A 27,749-nucleotide genomic window follows, 5' to 3' on the forward strand; every position below is an offset into this window, starting at 1 on the left:
TCATCTCTTTATAGTTTATATTTGACAAAACTTTTTTTAAACAAATACAAAATAATCTAAAAGAGAAAACTATACATGGATTATTTACAACTCTGATAAATAGGTCACATGGCCCAGTGCGCCCTGGGTCATCGGGGAGCTGAGCACAGTGAGGGGCTGTAGGCTGGCCCAGTCACCGTGGTCACGGCCCCACACTCCAGCACCCCAGGCTGGGCCTGGCCATCCCAGGGGAAGGACGTGCATGACTGGGGGGAACGACCCCGCACCCCAGGGGCTGGTCTACAAAAGCGATTTCCAGAGATGAGCGCCACCTGCAGGCGAGGGCATCCCTTGCAGGGTGTGGGGGTACATGGGCTGGACAGGGGCTGCCCAGAGTCCCTGAGTGAAGAAGCCGTGCTTTCGCGGCCTCGCCCAGAAGTCGGGGTCTTGCGGGGAGGCAGAGGGGCACAGCCCCCCTCGATCCCCATCCCGGCCTGCGGGCGCCCCTGGGCCCCAGTCCGCCTGGGGCCTACCCGGAGGTGACAAGTGCAGGCCCTGGGCAGCCAGACCTGCTCCGTCCTCTGAAACGGCCTGGGGGAGCAAGTGGGGCTGCCCGTGGCTTTGGTTAGTCGTGGCGGGTGGACGCGAGCTCTTCGAGCAAGGGTCCGAGAGGAGCCGCCCTACACAGGACTGCCCCCACAGTGCTCTCCAGGCACTTGGAATGGAAAAGCGGCTCGGAAGAAAGGAGGAGCCTGCTGTGCCCCGAAGCTTCGGCCGACCCTGTCAAATCCCGAGTCCTCACTGCTGGGCTGGGGCTGCCCCAGGGCCTCCTCCTCCTCCAGAAGTGCCCCCAGATGCGCCCCAGGGCCGGGGGAGGAGGGCAGGCAACCCAGCAGGCTCCGTCGGCCTCATCTTCGCTTGGGACGCAGCTCCTCTCCCATCCCTCGGTCACTGACCACATCGAAGGTAGAGGCTGAGAGACTGGGGCACGGGGTAGAACTACATCAGGAGCCCCGAGTGCAAACGGCCATGTGGGGGTCCTGGGTGCAGAGCAGGGGAGAAGCAGGGCCCCCCACGTCTCTCGGGCCTTCAGCGGAGCCCACGTGGCTGCCTCAGTGCCTCTTGGTGGATGAGACCTTCTTCTTGCGTGCTGCCAGCATCTCATAGAAGGGGTCCCGGCTGATGGCTGCCCTGTGGGGGATTTAGGGGCACTGAGCAGAGCTTTGTGGGAAGGAACAAACGTGATCATGGGGGAGCTCCAGGGACCTAGAGAACCGTGGGGTTCTGGATGCTCACTCCCAGCTGCTGCATCCACTGCTATAAAGGGCCAGGCTGGGCTCCTGTGGTGGCCCCGTTCTCGGTCGCCCTCCACTTTCCAGCCGTGATGTGGAAGTTTGAGTGGGGGAGAATGGAGTATCCCCGGGAGCTCCACTCCACCCCCATCTCCAGCTGCTCTGGCTTTGGGAACTGGCTCCTTCCCTGCTACCATTTCTTGGCAGAGTCCTGGATTCTGAGGCTGCCATTGGACCAGCTCATCTGCCCCCACAAGGATACCCCGGGAACCTGGAGCCCCACTGGGTTTCTTCCTCTCCCTGGTCCCCACTGACTGGCCCAGTGACATGTTCATGGGCCCAGCAGATCTTGGGATCCACCAGGGCCATTAGGGCAGAGCCTGGGGGTGCAGGGACAGAAACTGGGGCCTCGGGCCAGCGGTGAGCCTGCCCTGTCCTGTGCCTGCCCGGCCCTCCCTGGCCCCCCCCCCCCCGACCCTCCACCTACTTGACGCTTTTCATCCACTCGTCCTTCTCCTCGGCCGTGGGCGCCGAGATGCGGTAGACTGTGTGGTTCCCCTCCACCACCCGCCCGTCCGCCTCTGTCTTGCACGCCTTGATGACCTGGTCTTTGCTGTCGGGGATGTAGAGCTCGAAGCAATTCTGGGGAGCCCGGACGAGAGGGGAGGAGAGGATGGAGATATGGGTTCCCCTTGGCTCTGTGGACCCCCCAGAAACACTGCCCTGACCATTCTAATATGTGGACCTTGACAGAGCCCCTAGGGCCCCACATGTTGCCCCAGATCCCCATATCCCCTCGTATCCCCCTAGTCCTGAATCTCCCCGTCCATCCCCCGTAGCCTCACCGGCTTCTTGGAGTCGTCCACTTCACGGATACTCAGGTTCTCCAGCGGAATGATGCCGCGGGGCTCCTTGTCCTGCAGTTGAGAAGCGGCACTGCCCAGGCTGTCTCCCTCCAAGGGACCAGGAGCCCAATCCAATACCCCGCAGCCCCCAGGTGCCTCTGCCAGCCCTGACTCCCCAAGAGGGCACGTGTGGCCCTGCAGATGCCTCCACCCCACAGCCCTGAGCTCCCCAGAAGGGAAGGAGCCCAAGCTCCTGGGTGGGGGGGGGGGTCCACTTCCCTGAGCATAGGCTCCCCCACAGGGCAGATGGAGGCCTGCCCCCGACCCCGCACCCCTCAGAGTGTCTGGACGCACCGTGGTGTACTCGAAGTAGTACAGGCAGCTGTCTGTGAGGATGAACCAGCGTCGCTTCCACGTCTTCACCCGGCCACCTGCAGAGAAACGTCACCGCCTCGGATGGGGCCCAGGGGGGAGGGGACTGGAGTGGCAGAGACACATGGAAGCACAACGGCTGGGCCCAGAGCAAGCGGCCGGCCAGGGCAGGACCTGGAGAGCTCAGTGGGGTGGGGGAGCTTGGCAGGGAGCCCGCGAACCCCAGCAAGAACCATGGGGACCCAGATCAGACCTTTTGCCATCCCCATGGGGCACCCCTTCCTGGGCCCCAGGCCCAGGGTGCTGGAGGATGAATAAGGTGGCCGAGAAGGGAAATCAGGTCCCTGGCACGGTGAACTATAGAGAAAACCAGCAGTGGGATCCTGGGGGAAGGAGCCGAAGGCTGACCCCCCAGACACCGACTCCCACGCCCATGCTGCCCAGCACCTTGGGGTGTCCCTGCCCAGACTGCAAAGGCCAAAGGCCACGAGGCATCACGAGAGCCCTCCTGGGAGCTGGCCATTCACAGACACTCCATCCTGTTCTCAGTCCTTGCAGAGAAGAGGGACGGGGGACACTTAGGTGTTCCCCGCCTCAGCAGGGCAGGAGTCTTCCTGAGGAAGTACCGGCCTACCAGGGGGTCTTGGGGAGCCCAAACCCATTGGTGGATCTACTGGGGACCCCAACTGGAAGGAGATGATGTGACTGGTTGGTCAGAGCGGCCCGAAGCATCTTGACCCTGACCTCTGACCTGTCCCCAGAGGGACGTGTCCCAGCCCTGCCTCTGTCTCCTGTCTCTAGGGCCCCACGGTCAGCAAGAGCCTGCATGTGGCCAGCAGGGGAAACTAGGGGTGGGGGGGGGTGAAGACGGGGAGACGCTGGAAGTGCAGCCGGCTAGGATCACGCCCCGACACCTCACGACAAGCGGTCTGAGGCTCAGCAGCCTCCTGCACCCCGTGGGGACACCCCATGCTCAGTCCCCGCGCCCTCCCCGTGGTGAGGAGGTCATGGAACGGGGGTCCGATGGCAGAGGATGGAGGGAGATGGAGGAGGCAAGCGAGGCCCGGCAGGCGGCGGACGGAGACAAGCAGTAATGCACACCGGACAGTCCCTGTGGAACCTGGGGGCCTCCCAAGCCAGGACCCCAGTGCAGGGAGGGCTCAGGGAGCTCATCTGGAGGGGACGGCACGGGCAGCAGCTGCCCAGGGCTGTGCTCTGCCCACCCCACCCCCCTGCACCGGGCGGCCAGCCCTCTCCTCCTCTCCAGAAATTCCTCTCTGCCAGGCTGGTTCACAGCGTCTGCTGGAATCCAGCACATCTGCCATCTGAGAGCGTGCGGGAATACTGCCGGCCGGGCACGGGACGCGCCACCCCTCTGGACCCTGCTGCCCAGTGGGCAGCTGCGGTGCCCACAGGGAAGCCCGGGCCCCCCGCCAGTTCCCCAGGGACTGTATTCGAGTTAGAAGCAGCGAGAACACCAGCAGCCGCGACTGAAAACAAAGGAGCGAGAGGGACGAGACGAGAAGCTACAGCGTCAATGAGAGTGGCCAGGCGGGGTGAGCGGTGGGCGGGTCGGTTACATACCTCCTGGAGAGTGGGGCAAGGAAAGGAGAGCCAAGGTCATGGGCACATACAAATGGGGAGAGAAGAAAATTAAAACCGAGAAACCAAACCTGCCTCCTCCATCTGCAAGCGCAATGCATCACACATTCCCGACGGCTGGGGGAAGCCCGAGGTGGGAGTACGGGGGGAGGGAGCACCGAGGGCAGTACTGAGGCATAGGCACTCTGGGTCAAAAGGGGCTTATCTTGACCACGTCCCACCAGTAAAGGCAAGATCTGAGGCCTCCCCCCAACACCTGGGACCAGACATCCTCTCAGAAGAACTTGGATTCTGAATGTCTCTGTGGGTTTGAGATGGATCGGAGCAGAGAGATGGAGCTCAGGAGCGGTGAGACCCATAAGCCTGTGAGCAGGCAGACGGCCAGGATATGCACGCCACGGGACAGAAAGTGAGCCCCATATCCGCACGCCACCGCTGGGGGCTTGACACCATCAGTATGTGGGGTTCAACATCCTCAGTACTGGAGCTCCATCATCCTCAATACGGGGGGCTCTAGCATCCTCAGTATCAGGGGGCTCCATCATCATCAGTATTGAGTATTTCATATCAGTACTGGGGGATCTAACATCCTCAGTAGTACAGAAAAGGAGTCAGAGCGATAGTACAGTGGTGATGCCCTGGCACGCATCCAACCCCGGTTAAATTTCATACCACATGGTCCCCAAAGCCTGTTAGGAGTGATCCCTGAGTACAGAGCAAGGAGTAAGCCCTGAGCACCGACTGGTGTGGCCCAAAAACAAAAAACCAGACAAATGAAAAGAAGGAGCACAGGGGGCTCTAGCTCCAGCCTTGGGGTCTCTGACATCTTTACTAGGGCTCTAATATCAGTACAGGGGGTTCTATCATTACCGGGACTCTAACATAAGAAGTACAGGACCCTTAACATCAGCACTGGGACTCTAATTTTAGTCCCGGGGGCTCTAATATCAGTCTTGGGGGTCTAACATCCTCAGTACTGGGCTCTAACACCATCAGTTCTGGGTCTTTAACATCAGTCCTGGGGCTCTAAAGCCATCAGTACTGGGGCTGACATGCAGGAACTGTCTATGTTAGGAGGCAATGGCTGATCTTATGCATGAGGAGGATGTGGTGGGCTGAGCCGAGCCCGTGGCCCCTCCAGCACCAAGTCACACCTAAGGGCTCCGCTGCACCAGGATACCTGTGGCCTCCACTGCCACTCATGACCACACAGTGAATGGGACACCCTCCAGGAAGAGCAACTCCCCCCTCAGCCACAGCCACCCCCAAGTCCATGTCCAGGCCTCAGGCAGGATGGCAGCTGGGGGATCCTCAGGGCCCTGGCAGTGAGCAACGAGCTCTGTAAGAGGGAGCTGAATCAGGGTCCCAGTCAGCACAAGGCGGGGTTTGAAAGCCCCCGAAGCCGCCTGATTGCACAGGGGGCAACACCCTGACACAGAGGCTCTTCTGAGGGGCAGGAGACCCTGAACCCTCCAGGGTAGACCCTGTCTACTCCCCCAGCCACTCTCCTCTCTTCGCCTCTCCCCTCCCTGCTCCTTGGGGATCAGGGCAGGGCAGAGCAGGGCGGGCGCAGGGCTCCAGGCCGTGGAAGCATTAGTGGCTGCCGGGCCAGGCAGCGTCTGTGCCGTGGTGAGTGGCAGCCAGGCTCAGGTGGGGGGGGCATGCACGCGCCAGTGGAGCCTGATGCGGAGGCAGTGATGATGCGGGGAGCAGGGGGAAGGGGACAGAGGGCCGGGCCCAGCTCACCCAGCTTCAGCAGCCAGCCCTCGCGGTCGGGGTTGAAGAAGGTGTGAGTCAGGTCGTTCCCGTCGTCCTCGGGGATCTTGAACGGCTCATTCCGGATGCTCTCGTATAGGTTCTGGGGGCGCCGGGAGTGAGGACACAGCGCACCTCTGCACACCCCTCACCCTCACCCCTCCACCCTCCACCCTCACCTCCCATACCTTCCTCGCTCGGGGCCAAGAAGATCCCGGCAGCGGCCACAACAAGCTGAGAGCCCAGCTTGTGAGAATCCCCTCACCCCAACACGGGACCCACGTTCCCCCCCCCAACTTAGGTCCAGGGTCCTCACCCGCAGCAGCTCCTCGGGCAGGTCCCCGCCATCGTTGATGCCGCGGTTCATGGCGATGAAGCGCTCCACGGCCGGCTTGTCCTTCACGTTGGGGTTGTGCAGGCTGGTGTTGAGCATGATGACGGCGAACGACAGCACGTAGCAGGTGTCTGTGGAGACCAGCCAATGAGGGGGGGCCCAGCAGGGGAGGGAGAGTGTCCCCCAGGGAGGGGAGGGGGAAGCAGGTCCATCCCAGGGAACCCACAGGCTCTGCCTGAAGATTTTGCGGGCACGAGAGAGCTCAGGGCAAGCCCCAGATGGGTCCTGTTTCCTGCTGACACCAGCATTTCCCACACCGGGACTGAGTCCCTAGTGGGCAGGACCTCCGCTCGCCCCAGATCCGGGGCCTAGCCAGGGCAGGGGTGAGGGTCGGGGTGTCCGCCTCACCCGTGGACTGGAAGACCCCAGGGTTGCACAGGCAATAGCGCTGGGCGAAGGCCTCCATCATGCGGTCGATCTTCTGCGCCTCCCCCGGCAGTCGAAAGCTCCACAGGAACTGCCTGGGGGGGGGGGGGACACGGAGGTGTCAGCGCAGGGGGATGGGGTGTCACCATGCCGGGGGCACTGCGCCCCACCCCACCCTCACTCACCGTAGCGCTTGCACGAGGTTGAGGTCGGTGAACTCGTGCAGCCCCACGAAGGCGTGAAGCACCTGGATGTTGAAAGCGTCCCTGCAGGAGAGGGGGGCTGGAGCAGATGGGGCAAGCACCCACCCTCCCTTCCCTTCTCCCTCAGGTCATCCTCAAGGGCCATCTTGTTGGCTCCCGTCCCCCCCTCACCTCTCCCCCAGGTAGTCCCCAATGGCCGTCTTGTTGAGCCCCTCGCCCTTGTACAGGAACTGTGCGATGTCCTCGCACGTGCTCTTCAGCAGGTCGTTCTCGATGAGAAACTGGATCCCCTGGATGGACACAGACAAGACGCTGTGAGCGGCCGCTGGGGCCTCCCCATGGGTGCGTGCTGGCGGGGGTCCAGCACACCCCTTGGCAAGCGTGGCTGGGTGTTGGGGTCCCACTGGCGAGCAGCAGGGAGCACCTCAATCTCAGCTCAGGGGACCTGGTGTTACCCATTCCTCTTCTTCCCTCTTCGGCAGTGCCAGGGACAGAGCCCAGGGCCTCTGTGGGCAGGGCAGGCTCCACCAGGGAGGGGAAGAGGCTGGGAAAGGTGGTAACCCTGTGTACGCCCGGACCCCCGCCTCCTACCTTCTTGGGGTCCATGTTGAACTTCTTCCTGCCCATGGCGACCTGCTTGTTCCTCTGCATGTTTTTCCTGTGAGGCCCAGAGCCCAGTCAGTGTGGGGTGGGAGGTTCAGGTCCCCAAAGCAGGTCATAAGGGATGGGGAGGGGGGTCCCTAGGAGCTCAGCCTCTCCACATGCACGACTAACAGGCTGGGCCTAGCAGGCATGAGGATCTAGGTACATAGCAGACCCGAACCTCACTGGCCCCAGAGCTCTGTCCAGCCTTTCTTGGACTTCAGTGTCCCTCCCAGACTCAGTGCTCTCCTTCAGGAACTGGTCGCATCCCTGAGGAGACCCACCAGGCCAGCTCTCTCCGGCCTGGCCCTGCCAGACTGCCCGAGGAGGGAGCCGGGCACGAGTGGCCGCTTCCAGAAACCCTGATGGCAGGTTTCGGCGGGCGTGGAAAGCTTGACTATGGGGCATATGCAGGGGCCAGGCTGGGCCGGGCAGACACAACCAGGTTACAGGGGATAATGTCGACCTTTAAGAGAAACTGCTGGTTGTTCAGCAGTGGTCCAAATGTAGGATGGGATCTCTGGGCCAGGCCATTGAGTTGGACTCTGGGCTGGTCTCCAGGCCCCTGGTTAGAGGTGGGCTCTGGCTGGTCTCCAGGCCAGGCACCTTGTCTAAGCTGGACTGTCCCCTCAGAGCTCATGCTTTGGGCCATTTCTTTTTCTTCTTCTTTTTTTTTTTTTTGTTTTTGTTTTTCATCTTTTTTTAAAATTTTTATTGTGTTTTTTTTTGGTTTTTGGCCACACCCGGTGGCGCTCAGGGGTTACTCCTGGCTCTATGCTTAGAAATCACTCCTGGAGGTAAAGCGTTTGCCTTTCATGCAAGAGGTCATCGGTTCGAATCCCAGCATCCCATATGGTCCCCTGTGCCTGCCAGGAGCAATTTCTGAGCATGGAGCCAGGAGTAACCCCTGAGCACTGCCGGGTGTGACCCAAAAACCACAAAAAAAAAAAAAAAAAAAAAAAAAAAAGAAATCACTCCTGGGGCCCGGAGAGATAGCACAGCGGCGTTTGCCTTGCAAGCAGCCGATCCAGGAGCAAAGGTGGTTGGTTCGAATCCCGGTGTCCCATAGGGTCCCCCGTGCCTGCCAGGAGCTATTTCTGAGCAGACAGCCAGGAGTAACCCCTGAGCACAGCCGGGTGTGACCCAAAAACCAAAAAAAAACAAAACAAAAAAAAAAAAAAACAACGAAATCACTCCTGGCAGGCTCGGGGGACCATATGGGATGGGATGTTGGGAATCAAACCCAGGTCCATCCTGGGTTGGCCACATGCAAGTCAAATGCCCTACGGCTGTACTATCTCTCTGGCCCTAACCCCCCATTTCATTCTTTTTGGGCGGGGTCTGGAACAAACCTGGGGTGCTTGGGACCATGTGATGCTAGGGTTGGGAGCAGGGCTTCCTGTGTGCTGAACACACTTATCTCCAGAGCAGGAGCTTCCCCAGACAGGAGGCTGCACTTTTTTCCTTGTTCTTGGCTGGCCTCGATACTATCTGGTACTTCTAATTACTATAACAGCATGGGGTTGTGCTCTGAGCTCACTCCTAGCAGGCTTGGGGGTATCCTATCTGATGCTAGGACTCAACCCAGATGGGCGGTGTGCAAGGCCAGTGCTCCCTGCTATGCTGTTCTCTGACCCCTTAACTGTTGGAGGAACCAATGTTCTGTACCCGGTGACAATGGTGAACTCCAAAGGCTGAGCACAGGGACAGGGATGGAAGAACTACTTCTGGTCTGGTGGGTCCCAGTGCCATGGCAGGCCCCATTGCAGGGGCCACAGCAGCCTCCTGCAAGAGGCTGAGACATGTGGGGGCTCGGCCCATCACACATGTGCAAATGGCTGGGCCAAGCAGGACACTCACCTCTCTTCCGTGGACCCCAAGTTCTCAATCTCATGGGCTACTTCTGCGATCTCATCCTTCAACCTCTGCAGGGCAACAGGGGACCCAGAAGGTGTCAGGCCCCTATCCCCAGACTCCCACACTCCCTCCACCCCAACACGCACAGCTATCGAGTGGACAGGAAGGCCCAGAAGACTTCGGAATTCAGGGCTCAACTCGGGGTGAGTCCAGTCAGCACCACACATACTTCCTATCCCACATTGACAGCTCCTGGTGCCCACCTGGATGTCAGCCAGCAGTTCCTGCTTTCTCCGGCGGATGTTCTCTAACTCCTGCCGTTCCTCCGGGGTCAGGTCACTGGGCACTGTTGGGAGAGGGTGTTTGAGAAGAGCGACCATGACCCCACAGGAGTATCTGAGACCCTCTCACCCCAACACCACAGGCCTGGGGAGGCATCTCACCCCAGAGGCACTACAGACCCCAGGAAGAGGCTTGGAGTGAGTCAGGGGCAGCCTGGTATGCTCCTGAAAGGAAAAAGATCCCTGGAGACCCCCAAGGACATGGTGGGCTCAGGCCCATGGAGGGAGAGAGATCGGAGTAGGCGGGAGGGCACAGTCTCTCTGTGGCCCCACCTGGGTAACCCCTGAGCACTAACAGGGGAGCAGCAGGCAGCTGAGCACTGACAGGGGAGCCCACAAGGAAGGCAATGAGGCCTTGGGTTCTCTCCCCTTGGGGCCCTGGTAGGACAGGCCGGGCCGGACAGGCCTGGAGAGGACAGGGCAGCTCCCAGCTGCGGAGGGCGGGGCTGGCACGGATGGGCCCACACCCTGCCCTGGCCCCGCGTGGGCAGATGCGGCATCAAACAGCCTCCCTGTCCGCCCGCGCCAGCCACGTGCCTCAGCCACGCGAGCTCCGTGCCAGGAGCTGCCCCGCCGGCGCACAAAGGAGCAGCCAGAGGCCCTGCGGCCCTCCCCAGCCCTCACCTGCCTGATCAAAGGCGGCCCACAAGGCGCCCTGGTGCAGCTGCTGTTTCTCCTGTGCCCACAGAGGGCACCGTTGGCCTTAAAGGGGCAGTGCCCGGGATGGTCAGGTTGGCAGCCCAGATGGTGCCCGGCTCCCTATGTTTCCCGTAGGGAGTTGCTCTGAGCAGCCACTGTTTCCTCTGACTGGTCCCCAGCGGCTTCTGCTTTGGCCAGAGCCCCTGGGTGAAAGAAGCCTCTGGGTGGAAGATCTGGGTAAGTCTCCAGCACTGGGAAGGCCCTGACCCAGGGTCATGGTGTAGGACATGCTTGGGTGGCCCCTTACAGGCCACAATGCCAAGATAAGAGCCGGCAGCAAGCCACGGGGTGGAGGCGGTGCAGAAAGGGGGTGCTGGCTGTTTGGCACACGTAACTCCGGGCTCGAGAGTGCCAGTCTGGGAGGCGGCTCATGGCGGGGGCGGCGAGACTGCGTTGGCAAAGGCCTGGTGACAGCCTGGGCGTGGGGGGCCACTGACCCCCAACACACACACCTAGTTCCGGGGCCACGTGTGGGTTGGACAGGATGAGAGAAGCGCCCAGGCCCAACTCCAGGCCATACTTAGCTGGGCAGCAGGACCGGGGCAAGTGGGTGTGGAAATGACCCGGCATAGGAATCCCAGGGATCCCAGAATGGTGTGGGGATGGACAGGGGACCCAGGAAGTTTAGAGGACAGTGGGGCTTGGTGGGCAGCCCTGCTCTGCCTCCTCCCAAGGAGCAGGCTTCAGCCAGAGCACAGGTGCAGGAGGTTCCCTGAGGCATCAGGTCAGACACGATACAGGAAGCGGTTGCAGAGGCCCCTGGGGGGGGAAGGACAGAGCTTCTGGCGGGCACAGAGCTCGGTGGAAACTTCTGGAGGTCACCAGGGAAACGTGGGCGCAGGCCACAGCACAGAACTGGGTTATGCTGGCGTATTTCATATGCTTAAACTATACTCGGGGTCGGGGCGACAGCACAGTGGGGAAGGAAGAATGCTGGTCTTGCATGAAGCTGACCTGGCTTCCAAGCCCAGCGTCCCAGAGGGTCTCCTGAGTACTGCCAGGAGTGGTTCCTGAACACAGAGCCAGGAAGATCCCTGGAGCATGGCCAGATGTGACCCCCAAAAGCAAATCAAAAATAAAAAGGAAAGAAAAACCAAAACCTCTTATTGCAGAGACTCTGGGTTCCGCTTCCCTTTCCCCCTCCCAGCACTAGTGAAGACTTTGACCACGAGTCCGCCCCCCCAAGAACAACCAAAGTAGAGGCCGTGAGAGGCCACAGCACAGCCACTCACACTTCCCGAGTAGGTTGGATATGGATGGAGCTTTGGGCCACAGCAGAGGTGCTCAGAGGTCACGCCTGGCAGGGCTCAGGGTGCTGAGGTTCAAACCCACACAAGGGTTTGTCCGCCGCACACAAGGCAAGTCTTACCCGCTGTCCTATCTCTGCAGCTCCCCGACCCGGTAAAGTTCACGCCCACACAACGCCCACATTCAGACAGCAGGGACCACTATGTGCTGGCTAGTGGGTCCTTTTCCAGAGCCGCTGGGCCCAGTGCCGAGGCATCTGACAGGCTCGGTACTTACTTTGGGGACCCCAAGGGCTGTCCCGGACCCCACAAGCTACCTTTTCAGGGAGACTCGCTCACAGCGGGGGCCTGGGGAACTCCACCACTGAACCCAGCACTCAACTTCCAGACCCGGAGGACCCCGACCAGCAGCTGCCGGAGTCTGCAGGGACAGGGTGTAGGGACGGCGGGTCAGCAGCCCTAGGCACACGGGGGCACATCGCCAACCGTGCCTTCCCAGGGCTGGGTTTGAGAAGCCCCCTGCACGGGAGCCCAGGGCTCCGGGCAGGGCCAGGGTCCTCTTCTAGGGACCCTCGGGGTCAGGAAACCAAGCAGGTCACGGCCAAGGTCTGCCTGGGCCAGAAAACAAACCACCCAGGCCCTGCAGCGCAGCGGAGGCTGCACCCGGATCCCGGGAAAGGTCTCGGCAGGCTCCCCATCGGGCCTGGGTTCTGAGCGCTTCCTTCTCCCTCCCGGGACCCCGGGAAGGGGCCAGCCAGGACGGGCCTGTCTGAGCTCCAGGGGTCCGGGGGCTGCCCCCATCCTGGCTGTCTCCCGTCCTTTCTCTGCGGAGGCGCTGCGCCCAGAGCTCCTACTCTGCACAGTTGCGCGCCCCCCACCCCAGAGCGAGGCCGGTGGGGGCAGGAGTCCGCGGGGGCGCCCCCCGGAAACCTGCATTTCTGACACCGGTGCCCAGCAGCCGGAAGGTTCGGAGCCGCGGGGGCGGACGGTGGTGGAGGAGGAGGAGGAGGAGGAGTGGGGGTCCTGGGCCAGGCCCTCCGCCTCCCACCGCTCGCTGGGGCCCTCCAAGGCAGGCAGGCCCCGAGCCCCCGGCGCGCGCCGCTTACCCGCGGTGAGTCCCTCTCCGGCCGCCCCGGTCAGAGCCTGGGCCGGCGCTGGGTCCCGGCGGCAGAGGCCATGGCGGCCCGGGGTGCGCGGGGCGGGCGGGCCGGGGTCGGGGCCGCGGCCGGGGCCGGCAGGGCATGTGCGCCGGAGCTGCGGGCCCGGCGCGGGGACTCGGGCGCGGGGCGCCGGCGGTGCCCGAGAGCGTGCGCGCCCGCGCCCGGCAGGCTCCGCTCCATGAATGCGGTCACAGCCCCGCGCGCACGCCGGGCTCCCGGGGGAGGGGCCGCGCCGCCAACGCCGCCGCCGCCGCCGTGCTCCCCGCGGCTCCGGAGGGCTTCACCCAGCCAGGGTGGGCCCCGGCGGGCGGAGGGGGCACGCCGCTAGCTCTGGCCCGCTGCCCGCCCCTCCTGCCTCGGCTGGCTGGCTGGCACAAGGCCCGTCCCGGGGTCCCCCGCCCCCCGACACACACACACGCGCACACACACACACACACACACACACACTCTCACTTCCCCCCCACTGCACCACATTCCAGCACGTTCCCCCAGGATGCGCAGAGCCGCCCATCTGGGCATCTGATGGGGAGGGAGCGGCTGAGGAGGGGCAGGGCTGGGGGCTGGGCCTGGCACCTCCACGCAGCCCCAGCACCTGGCCAGGTCCCCTAGGGACCCTCCCTGTCCCCCAGGGGCCAAGGGGCAGTGGAGAGCTCAGACGCGAGCCATGCTGACGCCCCCACTGCAAGCGCTCCAGACAGCAGGGAAGGAATGTCCCCTGGCCCGGCGGGTCACAGGCCCGAGGTCAAGGCACCCCTGGGCTCAAAGGGGTCTCTGGCATACAGGACTCAGCCTCTACACTATTCGCTCCGTGCTTCCGTTACTGCACCCCATGCTCCAGCTACCTGCCCCCCGAAGACCAGGCCGTCCAAGGTGAACCACCCAAAGGCCTTTGAGCCTGGGCTAAGGGTTAAGCCCCAGACAGGACAAGACAGAGCCGGGCGCCTGTGGGCTAGTCTCAGGGACGGGGACGGTCAGGGAGACACAGCCACAGGAAGAGCCATCCAGAGACCAGGAAGTCGGAGAGGACTGTCCACAGGGCCTAGGGTCTGGGCGGGACAGAGACCTGGAAAGAGCCCCACGACTAGAATATGGCTGAGTCCTCCCTGGGGTGGCTGGTGGGGTGCCAGGGTCCCCGGATAGACGTGAGGACTCGGGGGGCTTTGAGGGGGAATGGTCATGGGGAGGGGAAGAGAAGCAGAAGGAGGGTCCACAGGGCCCACACAGCCTATATCATCAGGGCACAGGCCTGGGCACCTGCTGGCAGGGAGGAACAAGCAGCAGCTGGGCACAGGGGACCAGGGCTCCGTGGATGGGGAGTGAGGCTGCCCCCGTCCGGCTCTGAGTGGCTTGCAGGTGGCAGCACTTTGGGCACAGGGCCCGAGTGGAGGAGGAAGAGGAGGAGGCGCCTAGCTCATCCTAGGCGCCATCAGCCCAGGCACCATCAGCAGCTGGGCAGCCCAGGTGGTGACGAGGCCGCGCTGGCCTGGCCGGGAGCCAGTGTGCACACCCAGGGAGGGCCCCAGACCAAGCCAAGTGCCGGGACAGTCAGCAGGACACAGGCGTGACCCAAGTCTCTGTCTAGAAATGGAATCCATGGGGCCCCAGGGCGACCAGGACCCCAGGAGAGCTGTTGTGGGACAGGGTGGCCGTGGGGTGGAGGGCTCTGTCTGTCTCCCTCAGCCCCAGCTCTAAGGTGACCACAAGTCTGCAGCCTCTGTCAGCGCCACAAGCTTCCTCCCAGAACCTTCCAGAACTTTCCTGGGGTCAGGGTGCAGGGCCTTTGCTCCTGTTCCCTGAAATGGACTCCTCTAAGGAGGCCACAGCACTGCCTGTCCCCGCCCTGCAGGCCCAGAGGATGGACATGGCTCTAGGCCACTGGCTTCTCTTCCTTCCATGCCACACCCAGGGACCACGCATGCAAAACTGGAGTTTCGGGCTGTGGACAGCACACAGGTCAGCAGGATTCCCCCAGGAGGATCAGCAAAGGTCAGGGGACCCCTCAGAGAAGCTCAGGGCAGCTGGGGCAAGCACATAATGTGGGTGCCAATTGGGAGGCAGAAGGCGACAGAGTGTGTGGGAGGCTCTGTCCCTAGAACTCCTGCGGGTGCCCCTGCCCTACAGTGGAACGGAAGGAAGGGAGGTCCCCATCTGTGGGGGATATGGACAGGCCGTTTTGTCTAGAAGGGTTTCCAGGCCCCGCCCCCTGCCAGACTCTCTTGGGGCACCAGCAGGGCCCTCACTCCTGGACCTGCACCAAGAGGTCACACAGGCTGGCCCAGGTCATGAGCCCCAAAGGCTGAGCCCCAAAGAACGCAGAACAAGGCTCCACCCACCCCACTTCCTCCAGGACTGCAGTCACGGGAAGGAAGAAGGTTGGGAGGTTGGAGCTGTGTCAGCCCTGTACTTCCCCCACACCAATCCTGTCCCTTTCTGGGACTCTCCCAAATGCGCTTCCAGGGAACCAAGGACCCTGTGCAGCCGCCCAGAAAGTCTCATATATACAAATACACCTAAAAACGCACAGGCATTGGGGCTGGAGCCATAGCACAGCGAGGAGGGGGTTTGCCTTGCACTCGGCCAACCCGGGTTTGATCCCTGGGATCCCATAGGGTCCTCTGAGCCTGCCAGGAGTGATTTCTGTGTGCCACCAGGTGTGGCCCAAGAACCAAAACCAAAACAAAAAACAAACTCCACAGGCACACATGAAGGTTCACAGAGATACTCATAGAAATACATAAGACGTGTGTAGATTTAAGGAGATACTCGAAGCACAGAGATACAGACAGACACAGCTGTTCAGGGAAATACAAAGGCACGCGCATAGGTTTAGACAGACACACCTGGAAATAGAAGTGTGTCGACTCACAGATAAGCAAATACACCGAGACATGCAGAGACACACAGCTACAGAGAGATACACAGAAATGCAAAATACACAGGAGGGTCCATAGACAAAGCGATACACAGATAGAGACGTAAACACATAGAGACACAAGGACACAGCACACGTCAGTATAGAGATAGACAAATACCGCTGACATACAGGTATGCGCAATACAAATCACACAGACACACACAGAGACACAGACAGGCACCACACAGACACAAACAGACAAAACACAGACACACAGAGAGAGACATAGGTAGTGAGACAGATACCACACGGACAAACAGACACAGACAGGTAGAGAGAAACACACAGAAACATACAGACACATACAGGTAGAAAGATCGATACCATACAGACACACAGACAAACAGGTATAGACAGACAAAACACAGACACACAGAGAGACACACAGGTAGTGAGACAGATACACGGACAGACAGACACACAGGTAGAGAGAAACACACAGAAACAGACACATACAGGTAGAAAGATCGATACCATACAGACACACAAACAGGTATAGACAGACACTACACAAACATACAGCAACACACCCACATCCGCCCTACTTCTCCGGGAGCTCCCCAATGCGGAAATGCGGCACCCACAGACCAGCCTTCCCTCCACAGCTCACCCTGAGCCTCGTCCAGGTGCTTGGGGAGGACCATGGCGCCGTGCAAGGGCCCCCGAGTGGGCAGCTCTGCTCTCCTCGGTCCTTCTGTGGGCCCCCTACGGGCCACTGGGTGGGGCGGCGGGCGAGTCACCCCGACAGCTCAGAGCTACTTCCTGGGCCCAAGGGCCAATCAGCCGCCCGTGAGGCAGAGCCACAGGTCCGGGCCCGCCCACAGCAGCCAGGTCGGGCCTGGGGGGGACCCACCACCACCAGGGCCTGCTGGGCAGTGTCTGGGCACTGTGCGCATGTGGGGGGCTGTGTGAGGGAGCAGGTGCAGGTTTGTGGGGTATGAATTTGTGGGGGCCATGTATGTGTACCTGTGTGTGAACGGGCCCAAGTGTTGGGTCTGTGCAGCCCACTCCACTCAGGCCCTGCTTCCCCCACCGGGTCCTCCCCATTCCCACCGTTCTAAAACTTAAAACTGTGGACAAGCCACAAACTTTAGATCCCTGGGTCAGCGGGGACGGTGCCTTCTCAGGGGTGCCCCTGTTTTCCTGCCCCCTCCCCCCATGGTGGCATGGGTGATGGACCAGGGGAAGCTGTGGAGAAGCCGCAGCAGAGAAGGGCTGAGGAGTGCTGTTGGCCCTCAAACAACGGCCCCGCGGCTGCCAGATGCCTTAAAGTCCTCCAAGATCCTCTGCCGTGGGAGTACCCCACGAGCATTGAGTGCCATAGCAGGTATCCCACAAACACTGAGCTCAGGAGCCCTGAGCACTGTAGCAGGAGCCCTCGTGAGCACTGAGCGCACCAAAGGAGAGGCTCTCTCTCTAGTAGCCCCAGCGATCTTGGTGGCAGAGCAAGTGTGAGCACTGCAAATGCAAGTGTGAAGCAGCCCCGAGGGGCCCGGACTGGCTGCCCACTGCAGAGACGGGCTTGGCTCTGTGCTGTCCTCTGCTGGCAGGAAGCCGCCGCAGGAAGGGACCCATGTGTGTTTGGGGTTGGGGCTGTTGGCTCAGCGATGGTTTCCACCACCAGAGGGTTCACCCCAGACCGGAGCCCCACTCCAGAAGGGGAGTGAGTCAGATCTGTACCCTAGCTGAAGCCTGCCCTGGGAAACCCCAGAGGCCTCACACACACAAAGTTTGCGCAGGGATGTTGCCTCGACAGGGCGCTGGCAGGGCCACTATGTTCTTTTTGTTATGTTTTGTTGCGGGAGGGGGGGGGGCGGTCACACTGTGAGTGTTCAGGGCTGGCTCCTGGCTCTGTGCTCAGGAATCACTCCTGGCAGTGTACAGGGGACCCCATGGGATGCCAGGGATCGAACCTGGATTGGCCTCATGCAAAGCCAACACCCTCCGCATTGCTGGCACTCGGCCAGCCATGTCCCCGCTCTTGCTCCTCCACCCCTAGACTCTGGAGCCGGGTGCCCATGTGTATCCTGGAGGGGGTCTGGAGCCGGTTCTCTGGAGCACCCACTCTCGCTCGAGCCAGGTGGCAGTCACCGCGGACCTGGCACAAGCGGGCAGGGAGCAATGCCAGTAGAAACCCAGCAGACTCCTTCCCAACCCCGTCCCTCGCTCTTCTTCACCAGCCACAGTCAGGGAGCTCCCAGAGGCCGGGGGTGGGGGCGGCGGAACATGCTGCGTGGAGCTGACCACGTGGAAAGGGAGGTGAGCCCACACGGGGAACATGGGGCGCCTGCTGTCGCTGCCCACAGAAGGAAAGGGACCACCCTGGTGCCCACAATCCATACTGGAGGGAAGCACTTCCCAGGTCAAAGTGAGGCATTATCAAGTGGCCGATGGGGGCGGGCGCTGGGCCTTGCAGGCAGCTGACCCAGGCTCACTCCGAGGCACCGCCGGGATGCTGGAATGACCAGTAATCTCCCATGCCGCACTGCCAGCCCAAGGAGCACCACAGCTATTGGCCCTTGTGTCGAACTGAGGGGCCCCCGCAGATTGGTTTGAGCGTTCCTCTCTCCAGAATAGAAATTAGGTAGGCTTGCCTTGCAGGCGGCTGACCCGAGATCGATCCCCAGCATCCCATTGGGTCCCCCAAGCACTGCCAGGAGTAACCCCTGAACACTGCTGGGTGTGGTCCCAAACCCCCCAAATAAAAGAAAATTAACAAGCCACAGAGCGGCTCGGAAAACTCAGATGCAGCCACTTCTTGGTATGAGGCTGAGGAGGAAGGGCCAGCTAGGGGCGCTCCCCTACGCTCCCTGGCCTAGGATGGGGGACAGTCCCAGCTGCAGGTCCCCCACCCCCGGGCTGTGCAGTGTAGGCTAGCAGGGGCTGCAGATAAGCGTCCCCAAACCGCACCTTCTCACTGCTCTAACCAAAGGGTTTCCCTTTTCACTATGGCCATCTCAGGCTGTGGCTGCTGGTCTGGGGCCACACCCGGCAGTGCTCAGGGGCTACTCCCAGCTCAGTGCTCCTCGGGGGACAGATGGGATCCTAGGGCTCAAGCAGTCTCCTGCTCCAGCCATGGGGCTCTTCCCTCCCCCCAACCTAGCCTCAGGGTTCTCTCAGTTATTCCCTTCTATCAGGCCAGCACCCGGTCCAGGTCAGGTCACTGAGCGCCAGGGGCTGAGGAGACAGAACAGCCCGGAAAGGCGGGGCTCAGGCCTCAATGGGAGGGCGCCCCAAAGTGCCCATAGGAAAACCCCATCTCTCAGATGGCCACCCCCCCGAAGTCCTTTCCAAACACACTCGCCTCGTGGACCCCCACTGTGGGCAAGGGACCGCAACCACTGCCCTGCCCTGCCTTGCCCATGGCCTTTCAATGGCTGCTCTAATGTGCAGCCTTGCAAACCATTATGTGGCTATGTGGGTTCCTGTGTCTGACCCCCCCTCCTCCATAAGTCACAAGCCTGGGCCCCCCAGACGTAGCTGGGGTGAGCCCCCCTTCACAGATTGCTACACAAAACCCTCATTCTGATCGCCATTCAGGCTTTGGACTCCAGAACAGAGGAAGGGGGGCGTGACCAGGGGAAGTGCCTCCCTGCCGCCTAAAGGCCCTCTGTGGGCCCCCAAGATCTTCTGGGGGGGGCACAGGTGGAAATGGCATGAATGGGGGTGGATTAGCAGGGTGGGGTGGGAGGGGGTGCAGGAAGGAAATGTGGGGAGGGGCTCCGGCAGGAAGAAGGTGGGGCGAGGCCAGGCTGAGAAAAACCCCTCTTATGTCTTGCTGAAACCTGAAGACCTAGTCCCCAGAGATTCCCCCACTCAGAGGGAAATGCATGGAGCCAGTCACAGATTTGTCCCCCAGTCTACAGCTGAGGGCTACGACCCTCCCCCGCGGTCCTGCCCTGAGCACTGCCCAGCCAGCATGCAGAGATGGCCAAGGATGGGCCCAGGATTACCCCCACCCCCATACCGGGAGCCAACCTCCAGCAAGTACTTAGGTCCTTTTTGTTCCTATGATGTTTCACTGGTGGCATCAGCTTCCATCCCCTCGTTTCCTAAAGGGAGTCGAGGACTTGACTTCGGTAAATTGCCTTGTTGGGCCAGCTGGCTGGGGTTCGGTTCCTGGCACCATGTGGTACCCTGGAGGTCCCCCCAGCACTGCCCTCGGCTGACCTCGTGGCCCGACTGACAGAGGATGGCAGGGAGGGACCCCAGAATCTCGTGAACAGCTCATGGGAGACATGCAAAAAAAAATCAGAAGTGGCACTTTTGGGCCGGTGTGGTAGCACAGCGGTTGGGCTGACCTGGGATAGACTCAGGTTCGATTCCTGGCATCCCATATGATCCCCCAAGCTGCCAGGAGTGACTTCTGAACCAGAGCCAGGAGTAACCCCTGAGCGTAGCCAGGTATGACCCCCCAAAAACCCAACCAAACAAACAAAGAAAATAGAAGGGGGTACACTTTTAATTTTCAGGTTGAGAAGATGGGGCCAGGGTTCAAGGACAAGCTGAGTGCAGCCCTGGGGCCCAGCACCCTGGGAGGAACCAAGATGCCTCTCCAGAGCCAGAGAGATAGCATGGAGGTAAGGCGTTTGCCTTGCATGCAGAGGGACAGTGGTTCGAATCCCGGCATCCCATATGGTCTGAGCGCAATTTCTGAGCAGAGTCAGGAGAAACCCCTGAGCACTGCCGGGTGTGACCCAAAAACCAAAAAAAAAAAAAGCCTTTCCAAAGACGAACTCATCCCCGTAAAGGCTGCCTGTCTCCAGCTCTTAGGCTGTGCCTGGGGGTGGCCTGCGTGCACGGCGGGTGCCCTCCCTGCCAACTCTCTGCCCACTCACTCCACTGTGCTCACAGCAGGGAGCAGCTCTGTATTCCGGTCACATAGGCCTGCTCCAGAGACGAACTCAGCCTGAACAGAACGCATCACCACCAGTCTCTCCCAGCCAGCAAGAAGCGCTGGTTGCTGGTTGGTGTTCTTCTAGTCTCTTGGATGCAGATGGCCAAGAGGCCCAGGCAAAGGCCCAGCTCCTACCTCTGGCTGTCTGGATGGGTTTTGGAGCCGGACCTTAGGCCTACATTTGCACATGTGATGAACTGATAAACACACACCCAAAACATCTACTTATATGGTGTCGAAGTGATAGCATAATAGTAGGGTGTTTGCCTTGCGTGTCGCTGACCCAGAACAAACTCTGGTTCGACCCTCGGCATCTCACACATTTCCCCCCAGGCCTGCCAGGAGCGATTTCTGAGCGCCAAACAAGGAGTAACCAACCACTGAGCACTGCTGGGTGTAGCTCAAAAGAAAAAAAAAAGATAAAAAGAAAAAACCCCGGGGCCGGGCGGTGGCGCTGGAGGTAAGGTGCCTGCCTTGCCTGCGCTAGCCTAGGACGGACCGCGGTTCGATCCCCCGGCGTCCCATATGGTCCCCCAAGAAGCCAAGAGCAACTTCTGAGCGCATAGCCAGGAGTAACCCCTGAGCGTCACAGGGTGTGGCCCAAAAACCAAAAAAAAAAAAAAAAAAGAAAAAACCCCAAACCAAAAAACCTCTATTTATAACCAACAGGAAACCTGCATCTGTACTGACGGCATGGGCCCTCCTTTCGGGGGCCTGTATTCTGCAGCACCACACAGGCCTAGCCTTTTGGGGGCTCCCGTATTCTGCAGTGCCTCAGATTCCAAGCGGGCCCCTCGTCCCTGAGCCCTGCGCTGGGGTCCGAGAGCATCCCTCCTTCCCAGACCCCACTACAGCTGTCTCACTCTGGTACCCCAGAAGCAAGGAGCTTCTTGGTTTTTCCAAAGTGCAGATCCCCGGGCAAATCTTTGGACACTACTGGTTTCCATCCCCTGATGCAGCTTTGGTGGGACAAAGGTGTAGTACCCCACATGGGAAAGCAGATCCTGGGGGACAAAGAGCGCAGCAGACAGGGTGTAGAGAAAGAACCAAGGCCAGGAGCAGGCGCCCCCGCATGAGGCTGCCACAGTGCCCACCATGCACCCAGCACTACAGCCAGCAAAGTGGCCCACACTGACCGGTGCCACCCAAACATCTCCTCCTGCTTGAGGCCTCCCCCTGACAGCAGCCTAGGGGCTCCCCTGGACCAGGCTGAGCCTGAGAACAGGCCACCTCCTCATCTAAACGGCCGGAGGGAAGGTCCCAGGCCTCAGCAGTCAGTGGGAAGAGCCTCCGCAGGGTGTAGACTCACTGCAGAGGGACAGCCCTGGGCACAGCAGGGCAGGGCACAGTGAGCAGAGCACAGCCACGGGGAATATGGGCCTAGCAAAGTGGGCAGGCACAGCGGGCAGGGCTGGTAATTCACAGCTGCAGGAGACAGATTCTCCGCTGCTCCCCCAACAGATCCAAACACCACCATACTACCATACTGGGAGTGGGGGGAGTCCTGGGGCCTGACTTCTGCCCTCCCAGGCTGCATGGATGCTCACAAAAGGCTGACCCCACAGGGTCCATGGCTGAGCCCCATGGGGACAGGGCGGGGATCTTGGGGTGACGTGACACCTGGAACAGCCAGAAGTGGCCAGTTGGGTGTAGGTGCTAGAACGTCTGTCTGTTTCCCACATCCTAGGGCCAAGGTCAGGCCTCTCCAGAAGCTTCTGACCCAGCGAGGGCCCAGCAGAGGATGCGCTGACCACGGGGCACTCACAGAGTGAGAAGCTGGGCCCTTCCCCAGGGAGCCTGGAGGTGCCTCCAAGGCCGACCAAGAGCTGTAGCAGCTGAATCCACAGACACGGCACCAAATCTGCCCTGCGGACTGGGAGATGCTGGAGCCTGGGGCCCCACTTTCCCTCTGTCCTGAAGGTCATCTGCTGGCCTGGACTTTCGGGTAACGCCAGGATGGCCCCAGGGTCTGTCTGTGATGCCTGCTGACACAATAGCCAGTCCCGCGTGCACGCACCCTGCGCTTTCTCCCAGGCACAGACACAAACTCCTCAGGGAGTCGTGGGATCTGGCTGGAGACCAGCTCAGAAACCAGAGGACTAGAGATCAGGGGACTGGGGCCACAGACAGCGGGGAGGGCACTGGCTTTGCACACAGCTGACCCAGGTTCAATCCCTAGTACTACATATGGTCCCCCGAACCCCTCCAGGAATGGTCTCTGAGCACAGAGCCTGGGGTAAGCCCTGAGTACTGACAGGTGTGACCCCCAAAAGACACATGGGACTGGCCACAGGCACAACAGAGCACAAGAGGACGACCCAGAAAGGCTGCAAATGCTTCTCCAGCAGCAGCCAGTAGTGCCTAGCAGGTGTGGGGCCCAGAGGCTTCAGCAGGCCTTCAGGCACAATCTGAGCTGAACTCCTGAGGGCATGGCGGGGGCATGCACATCCTGCTCAGGGCAAGCGCCCCACAGAGGGACTGGCAGAGACTCCCCATCTTGCCTCCGACAGGCCAGCTGGATTCCCAGGGACATGCCAGGTCCATCCCCACCAGCCCTAGGGTCCACCCTTGTCCAAGTGGACTGTTGCCGGCACCCTGTGCTGTCCACTGGAACCCCAGCCACTCCCTCCTGCTTCCTGAGGGCAAGTGTCCGGGCTCCTGGGGCCTTGCCAGCCAGTCCTGTGGGTGCCCCGGCCCCTCTCAGCACGCATGACACAGCCTTCCGCCTTGGTCCTCTGCTCCAGCCAGACCCCCTCTTCCACTCAGGTGCCTCCACAGAGCCACCTGTAGCACCCCAGGAGACCCACAAAAGGGGGGGGGTGCACCTGCCGGCTCTCCCTGCTCCCTATCCAGCAGCCATGTGCTTGAGCCCATCTTGTTCCGTCCTGGGAGACAGAACAGCTCTGCTCTCTCAGGCCCTCGTCCTACCAGGAGAGGGGAGGGGAGGGCCGGGCAGGCTTCCAACAGCATCTGGCCAAGTTCCTTTAAGCAGGAGGCAAGGTGGGCCCAACCCACTTATTGGACCCCTTCAGCCTTTTTTGGGGTTTTGATGGTGGTTCCACCCCACCTGGAACACATAACTCAGCCCGGACAGCAGGCCCTATGCACACTCTTTCTTGCTCAGTCGAGCAAGAAGACCAGTTCCTGGCCCCCCAGGAAGCCGCTCACAACCCCCTCAAACCCGTGGCCCGGCCCAGGGAGCTTCTGTGCATGGCAGGAAGAAGCAGAAGAGCAGCTGCAGCAGTTTCATAGGATGTGGGCTCTGCATCTTGAACATTCTAAGTGATTCCCCCACCTCCTCCCTCTCCCGGCCTCTGTTACGGCAACAGAGACCCAGCAACAGGGACAGAGCAGAACCTAGCAGCCTGTGGGCTCCTCGGGATCCCTCCCTGCGGGCCATGCCCTGGACGCCAGCTCCCTCCCACTGTGCTGGAGCTGTTGAAGGATGCATGATCGGGCAGTCAGAGCACACCGGGTTGGGCACTGTGATGTCACAGCCCAACCCTTCAGCACTGGGGACCCAGAGACCCCACAGTGCTCTGTGCTGGGATGTGAATGTGAAAGGCTGCTCCGGGTTTCTGCTTCGAGCAGCGCAGGAGAGGCCAGAAGACACAGGGGTGAAAGACGCTCCCTGTTCCCAGAGACCGGCTCCAGAGACAGAGAAGGGGAGGAAAGGATAACAGTACAACTGGGACAACAGGGGTCCCCGCTCTGAGCTCCAGCCCTGTCAAACACCCCAAGGTCCATGCAATAGGCAGTCACAGCAGCAAACTTTCCCCGGGGCGGAACAAAGGCACAGTGGGGAGGATGTTGGTCGTGCACGTGGCCAACCTGGGTTCGATCCTTGACATCCTGTAGGGTCCCCCAACCCCGAGCACCACCACGGTAATTTGAGTGCAGTTGGGAGTAAGCCCTGAGTGTAGCCCCAAAACCTCCCCTAAAAGAAAAAAGTAAAAAAGAAAGGTATTTTCAGGACACCCTGGCAGTGACCAGAAACAAGTCCTCACCCCAGCAGGACGGGCCTTGGGAACAAGGAATCAGACATTTTAAGAATGTTCCGAACTTCCTGACATGTTAATGCTGCCCAGGGGGTTCCTGAGATTCGATGTGTAATTACGGGGACCCCGACTTCCAGATTTCCTAGGAAAATCCAGACTTCAGCAAAGCGTGTTCCTTGTGATAAAGGCGTCAGCCTGCGGCTTTTCCAGGAGAACTGGGGAATTGAGCAAGCAGGAGGCCGAGAGTGGGGCAGGGTCTGGCCACGTGCTCCATGTGGGGGCCAAAGGAGATGGAGCCCCACGCCCGCACCCTCCCCGCAGCAGCAAGCAGCAGGGCCAGTGCTTGTTCTGGAAGCACAAAGAGGAAACAGTGGGTCCCCCCTGCAGACCGCACACCCTCACCGCCCCAGTCAGCAGCAGGGAAGGGAGCATTTGTGGGGAGAGGGGGCCAGCATGATGGAGCCCTGAGAGCAGCCTGGGAAAGGCAGGTGGGGGGAAGTCAGCAGACAAACAGGGTCCCCAGGCCAGGGGGTTCCCGATGTGTCTCCATACGATTTGATTTTGCTGGGCACCTGCAGCCCAAGTGAAGGGCGGCAGGATCTGGTTACTCCCACCCCAGACATCACCGAGGGGACAAGGACCATCTCTGGGCAGCATTTCCTCTGGGGAACCAGGCTCCCCACAAGGTCACGCCAGCCAGCAGGGCCCTCAAACCAGCCTCCTGCTGAGTTGGGGAGCATGACCACCCTCGAACATCGAGAACGTCATCCTGACATTGCCCAAGTCGCTCCATGTCCACACCCATGTCCAGCCCCTGTGCACTCTCCATCCCCCACAGCGCCCCCCCCCCAACCTCCTTGGCCTTCCCCTTACTCCTCCTGGGTGGGGGCAGGAGACAGGAGTCCCAGCACAGACAGACAGAGGGAAGGGAGGGAAGAGAAACTCCAGAGTTGGCCCCACTTGTGGCCAACTTGAGTTCGATATCCAGCAACCCATATGCTCCTGAGTGATTCCTGAGCACAGAGCCAAAAGTAACCGCTGAGTACTGCCTGGTGTGGCCAGGAGTAACCCCTGAGTACTGTCTGGTGTGACCCGGCATGTGACACTTAGTAAACAAATTCCTCTGGCCCAGAAACCAGGAAGACACCCCTGCCCTGAATCCAGAAATGGGACAAGGGGCTGGAGCAATAGCACAGTGGGAAGGGTGTTTGCCTTGCACGCAGCAAGATCCCCGGCATCTCCTAGAGTCCCCTGAGCCCACCAGTTGTAATTTCTGACCTCTGCCAGGTGTGGCCCCTAAACAAAACAAGAAAACAAACAGAAGCGGGATGAGCTGCGGGGTAGTGGTGGCTGGAAACCCCAGGAAGTCACAGGCAGCGGAGGCCTGGTTTGAGCTTCCAAGCAATACAGCAAACAGGAAAGGACACGAAGGGGATAGACCGGAGGCCTCCACGTGGGCCGCTGATGTGGAGAGACGGTGTGTGAGCTGCGTACTGACTGGCGGGAAGGTCGTGGTAGCAAGGGAGACAGGGCGCACACTGCATTTGCCCACTCCACCTTGTTGAGTTCAAGTTCAGGTCTGAAGCAGGCCAGGTCTAGGCTTACAGCCCACCGCACCAACAGGCTTCTGTTCTCCAAAGGCTAGCAGGTGTGTACTAGAGGCTGTGACCAGCTGAAGAGTCAGTGGAACTGGGTGCTCGAGGTAAGCACTGCCAGGTGGAATACCCATGATAGTCTGTGTGCCCGGAGGCGCAGTGGGGCGGGTCACACCATCAACCAGGCCCGGCATGCTTCTCCCCACAAGGTGACCAGGGGCATGGGAGGGCATCTATGTGCTTTCCACGCTGGCCACTAGAGGGTCCCTGAGATCGAGGTGCCGCCAGCCCCACAGCTGGGGGGATGGAGCCTGCCACGGACCACCAGCTCCCAGCCTCACTCAGATGGAGGTGGTGACAGCCGTGACAGCCACCACCCAGCCGCCACATCCCTGAGTTCCCACCGACAATTCTCTGCCTGCCACCAAAAGTTGTACTCCCGCTCTGAGCACACATTCCTACCGGAGTGGTGCCCCAGCGGTTGCCCGCGGGATGTCTGGGGGCTTCAGACCCAGCCTCCCCAGTGCAACCAGGCTCTGCACAACAGCTGCATTGTGCAGGGTGGAGGCAAACAGGGGCCACTCAGCCCACACCTGCAGGTGAACCCCCAGCACCACACCGCATCTGAGGCTTCACCCTGCTGTCCCGAGCAGAGAAAGGGTCTGGCCCACTGCACCCTCAGCAGCAGGAGGGGGCAGGCCGGCCTGACAGGCTCAGGGACAGGTTGGGGGACAGGCTCAGGGAACAGGCAGGCTGGGGACAGACAGCAGACAAAAGGACAAGGAGACGGTAGTTTAGAACATGCTGGGGACAGGTGGGAAAATTAGGATAGGGAAAAGGCAGAGAGAGGGGCAACAGGCTGGGGAAACAGGTGAGCACCAGGATGAGAGAAGGAGGGCACAGGCATGCTAGACAGGCGGGCACAGGCTGGGGCACAGGCGGGGAACAAACTAGGGTAAGGCGCACACACAGTTGGGCACAGGGTGGGGCACAGGCAGGCAAGGATGAAGGCAAGGAGGGCACATGCTGGCACAGGACTGGTGACAGACAGGCGGGCACAGGCTGGGGGACAGGTGGGCACAAGCTGGGGGCATGGGCAGACACAGGCGGCACAGACTGGGGCACAGGCAGGCACAGGATGAGGCAAGGCGGGCACAGGCTGGGACCACAGGCAGACACAAAGTCGACAGGGAGGAGGCAGAGGTGGCACAGGTGGGGCACAGGGGGGCACGGGCTGGAACGAGCTGGGGCATGGCAGACAGGCGGGCACAGGCTGGGCACAGGAGGGCACAAGGATGGAGACAGGCGGGCACAGGCTGGGGCCGGCGCCCCGCCTTACCCCAACAAAGACGCGGCCCACTCAACTTGCGGGGCGCGGGGCGGGGGCGCCGGAAGCCGGCACGGGGCGCCCCCCAGATCCGCCGGGTGCGGGGTCCCAACCCCGCGCGGGGCCCTCGCCCGCCCCGCAAAGCCCCGGGGTCCCGCCCGGAGATGCCGCGGAGCAGACTCGGGCCGGGCCGGGCCGGGCCGCCCGACTGAACCGTAGCTGTCGTCCTCCTCCATGGCGCCGGCCCCCGGGCTCCGCCGCGTC

General features: G+C 61.1%; 1 protein-coding gene across 2 annotated transcripts; it reads right to left on the minus strand.

Moving 5' to 3' along the window:
• On the minus strand, nt 1-27,749 carry CYTH1 (cytohesin 1). Of its 2 annotated transcripts, none has more exons than XM_049776627.1 (13): nt 27,700-27,749; nt 9,571-9,653; nt 9,311-9,375; nt 7,400-7,466; nt 6,980-7,098; nt 6,791-6,871; nt 6,588-6,700; nt 6,162-6,310; nt 5,837-5,948; nt 2,471-2,547; nt 2,117-2,188; nt 1,759-1,913; nt 1-1,170 (listed from the first exon to the last, which is right to left on the minus strand). In XM_049776627.1, the coding sequence occupies exons 1-13, from the start codon at nt 27,719-27,721 to the stop codon at nt 1,092-1,094; spliced, it is 1,194 nt and encodes a 397-aa protein (XP_049632584.1). In that variant the 5' UTR covers nt 27,722-27,749; the 3' UTR covers nt 1-1,091. The 2 variants fall into 2 exon arrangements, with proteins under 2 accessions (XP_049632584.1, XP_049632591.1); XM_049776634.1 differs by lacking the exon at nt 27,700-27,749 and adding an exon at nt 12,701-12,799 and having other exon boundaries at nt 2,471-2,549; nt 5,836-5,948.

The sequence above is a fragment of the Suncus etruscus genome, chromosome 1 (assembly GCF_024139225.1).
Source record: "Suncus etruscus isolate mSunEtr1 chromosome 1, mSunEtr1.pri.cur, whole genome shotgun sequence".
NCBI classification, from domain to species: domain Eukaryota; kingdom Metazoa; phylum Chordata; class Mammalia; order Eulipotyphla; family Soricidae; genus Suncus; species Suncus etruscus.

Bases quoted from the DNA above. Each gene is read 5' to 3' on its own strand.
- CYTH1 (XM_049776627.1), bottom strand. From the start codon at position 27,721: ATGGAGGAGGACGACAGCTACG. The intron at 6,872-6,979 runs GTGAGGGGGGGA...CCTCTCCTGCAG, and splicing joins GGGGACTACCTGGGGGAGAG to GGACGCTTTCAACATCCAGG. The intron at 6,311-6,587 runs GTGAGGCGGACA...TGGTCTCCACAG, and splicing joins TGGGGTCTTCCAGTCCACGG to ACACCTGCTACGTGCTGTCG.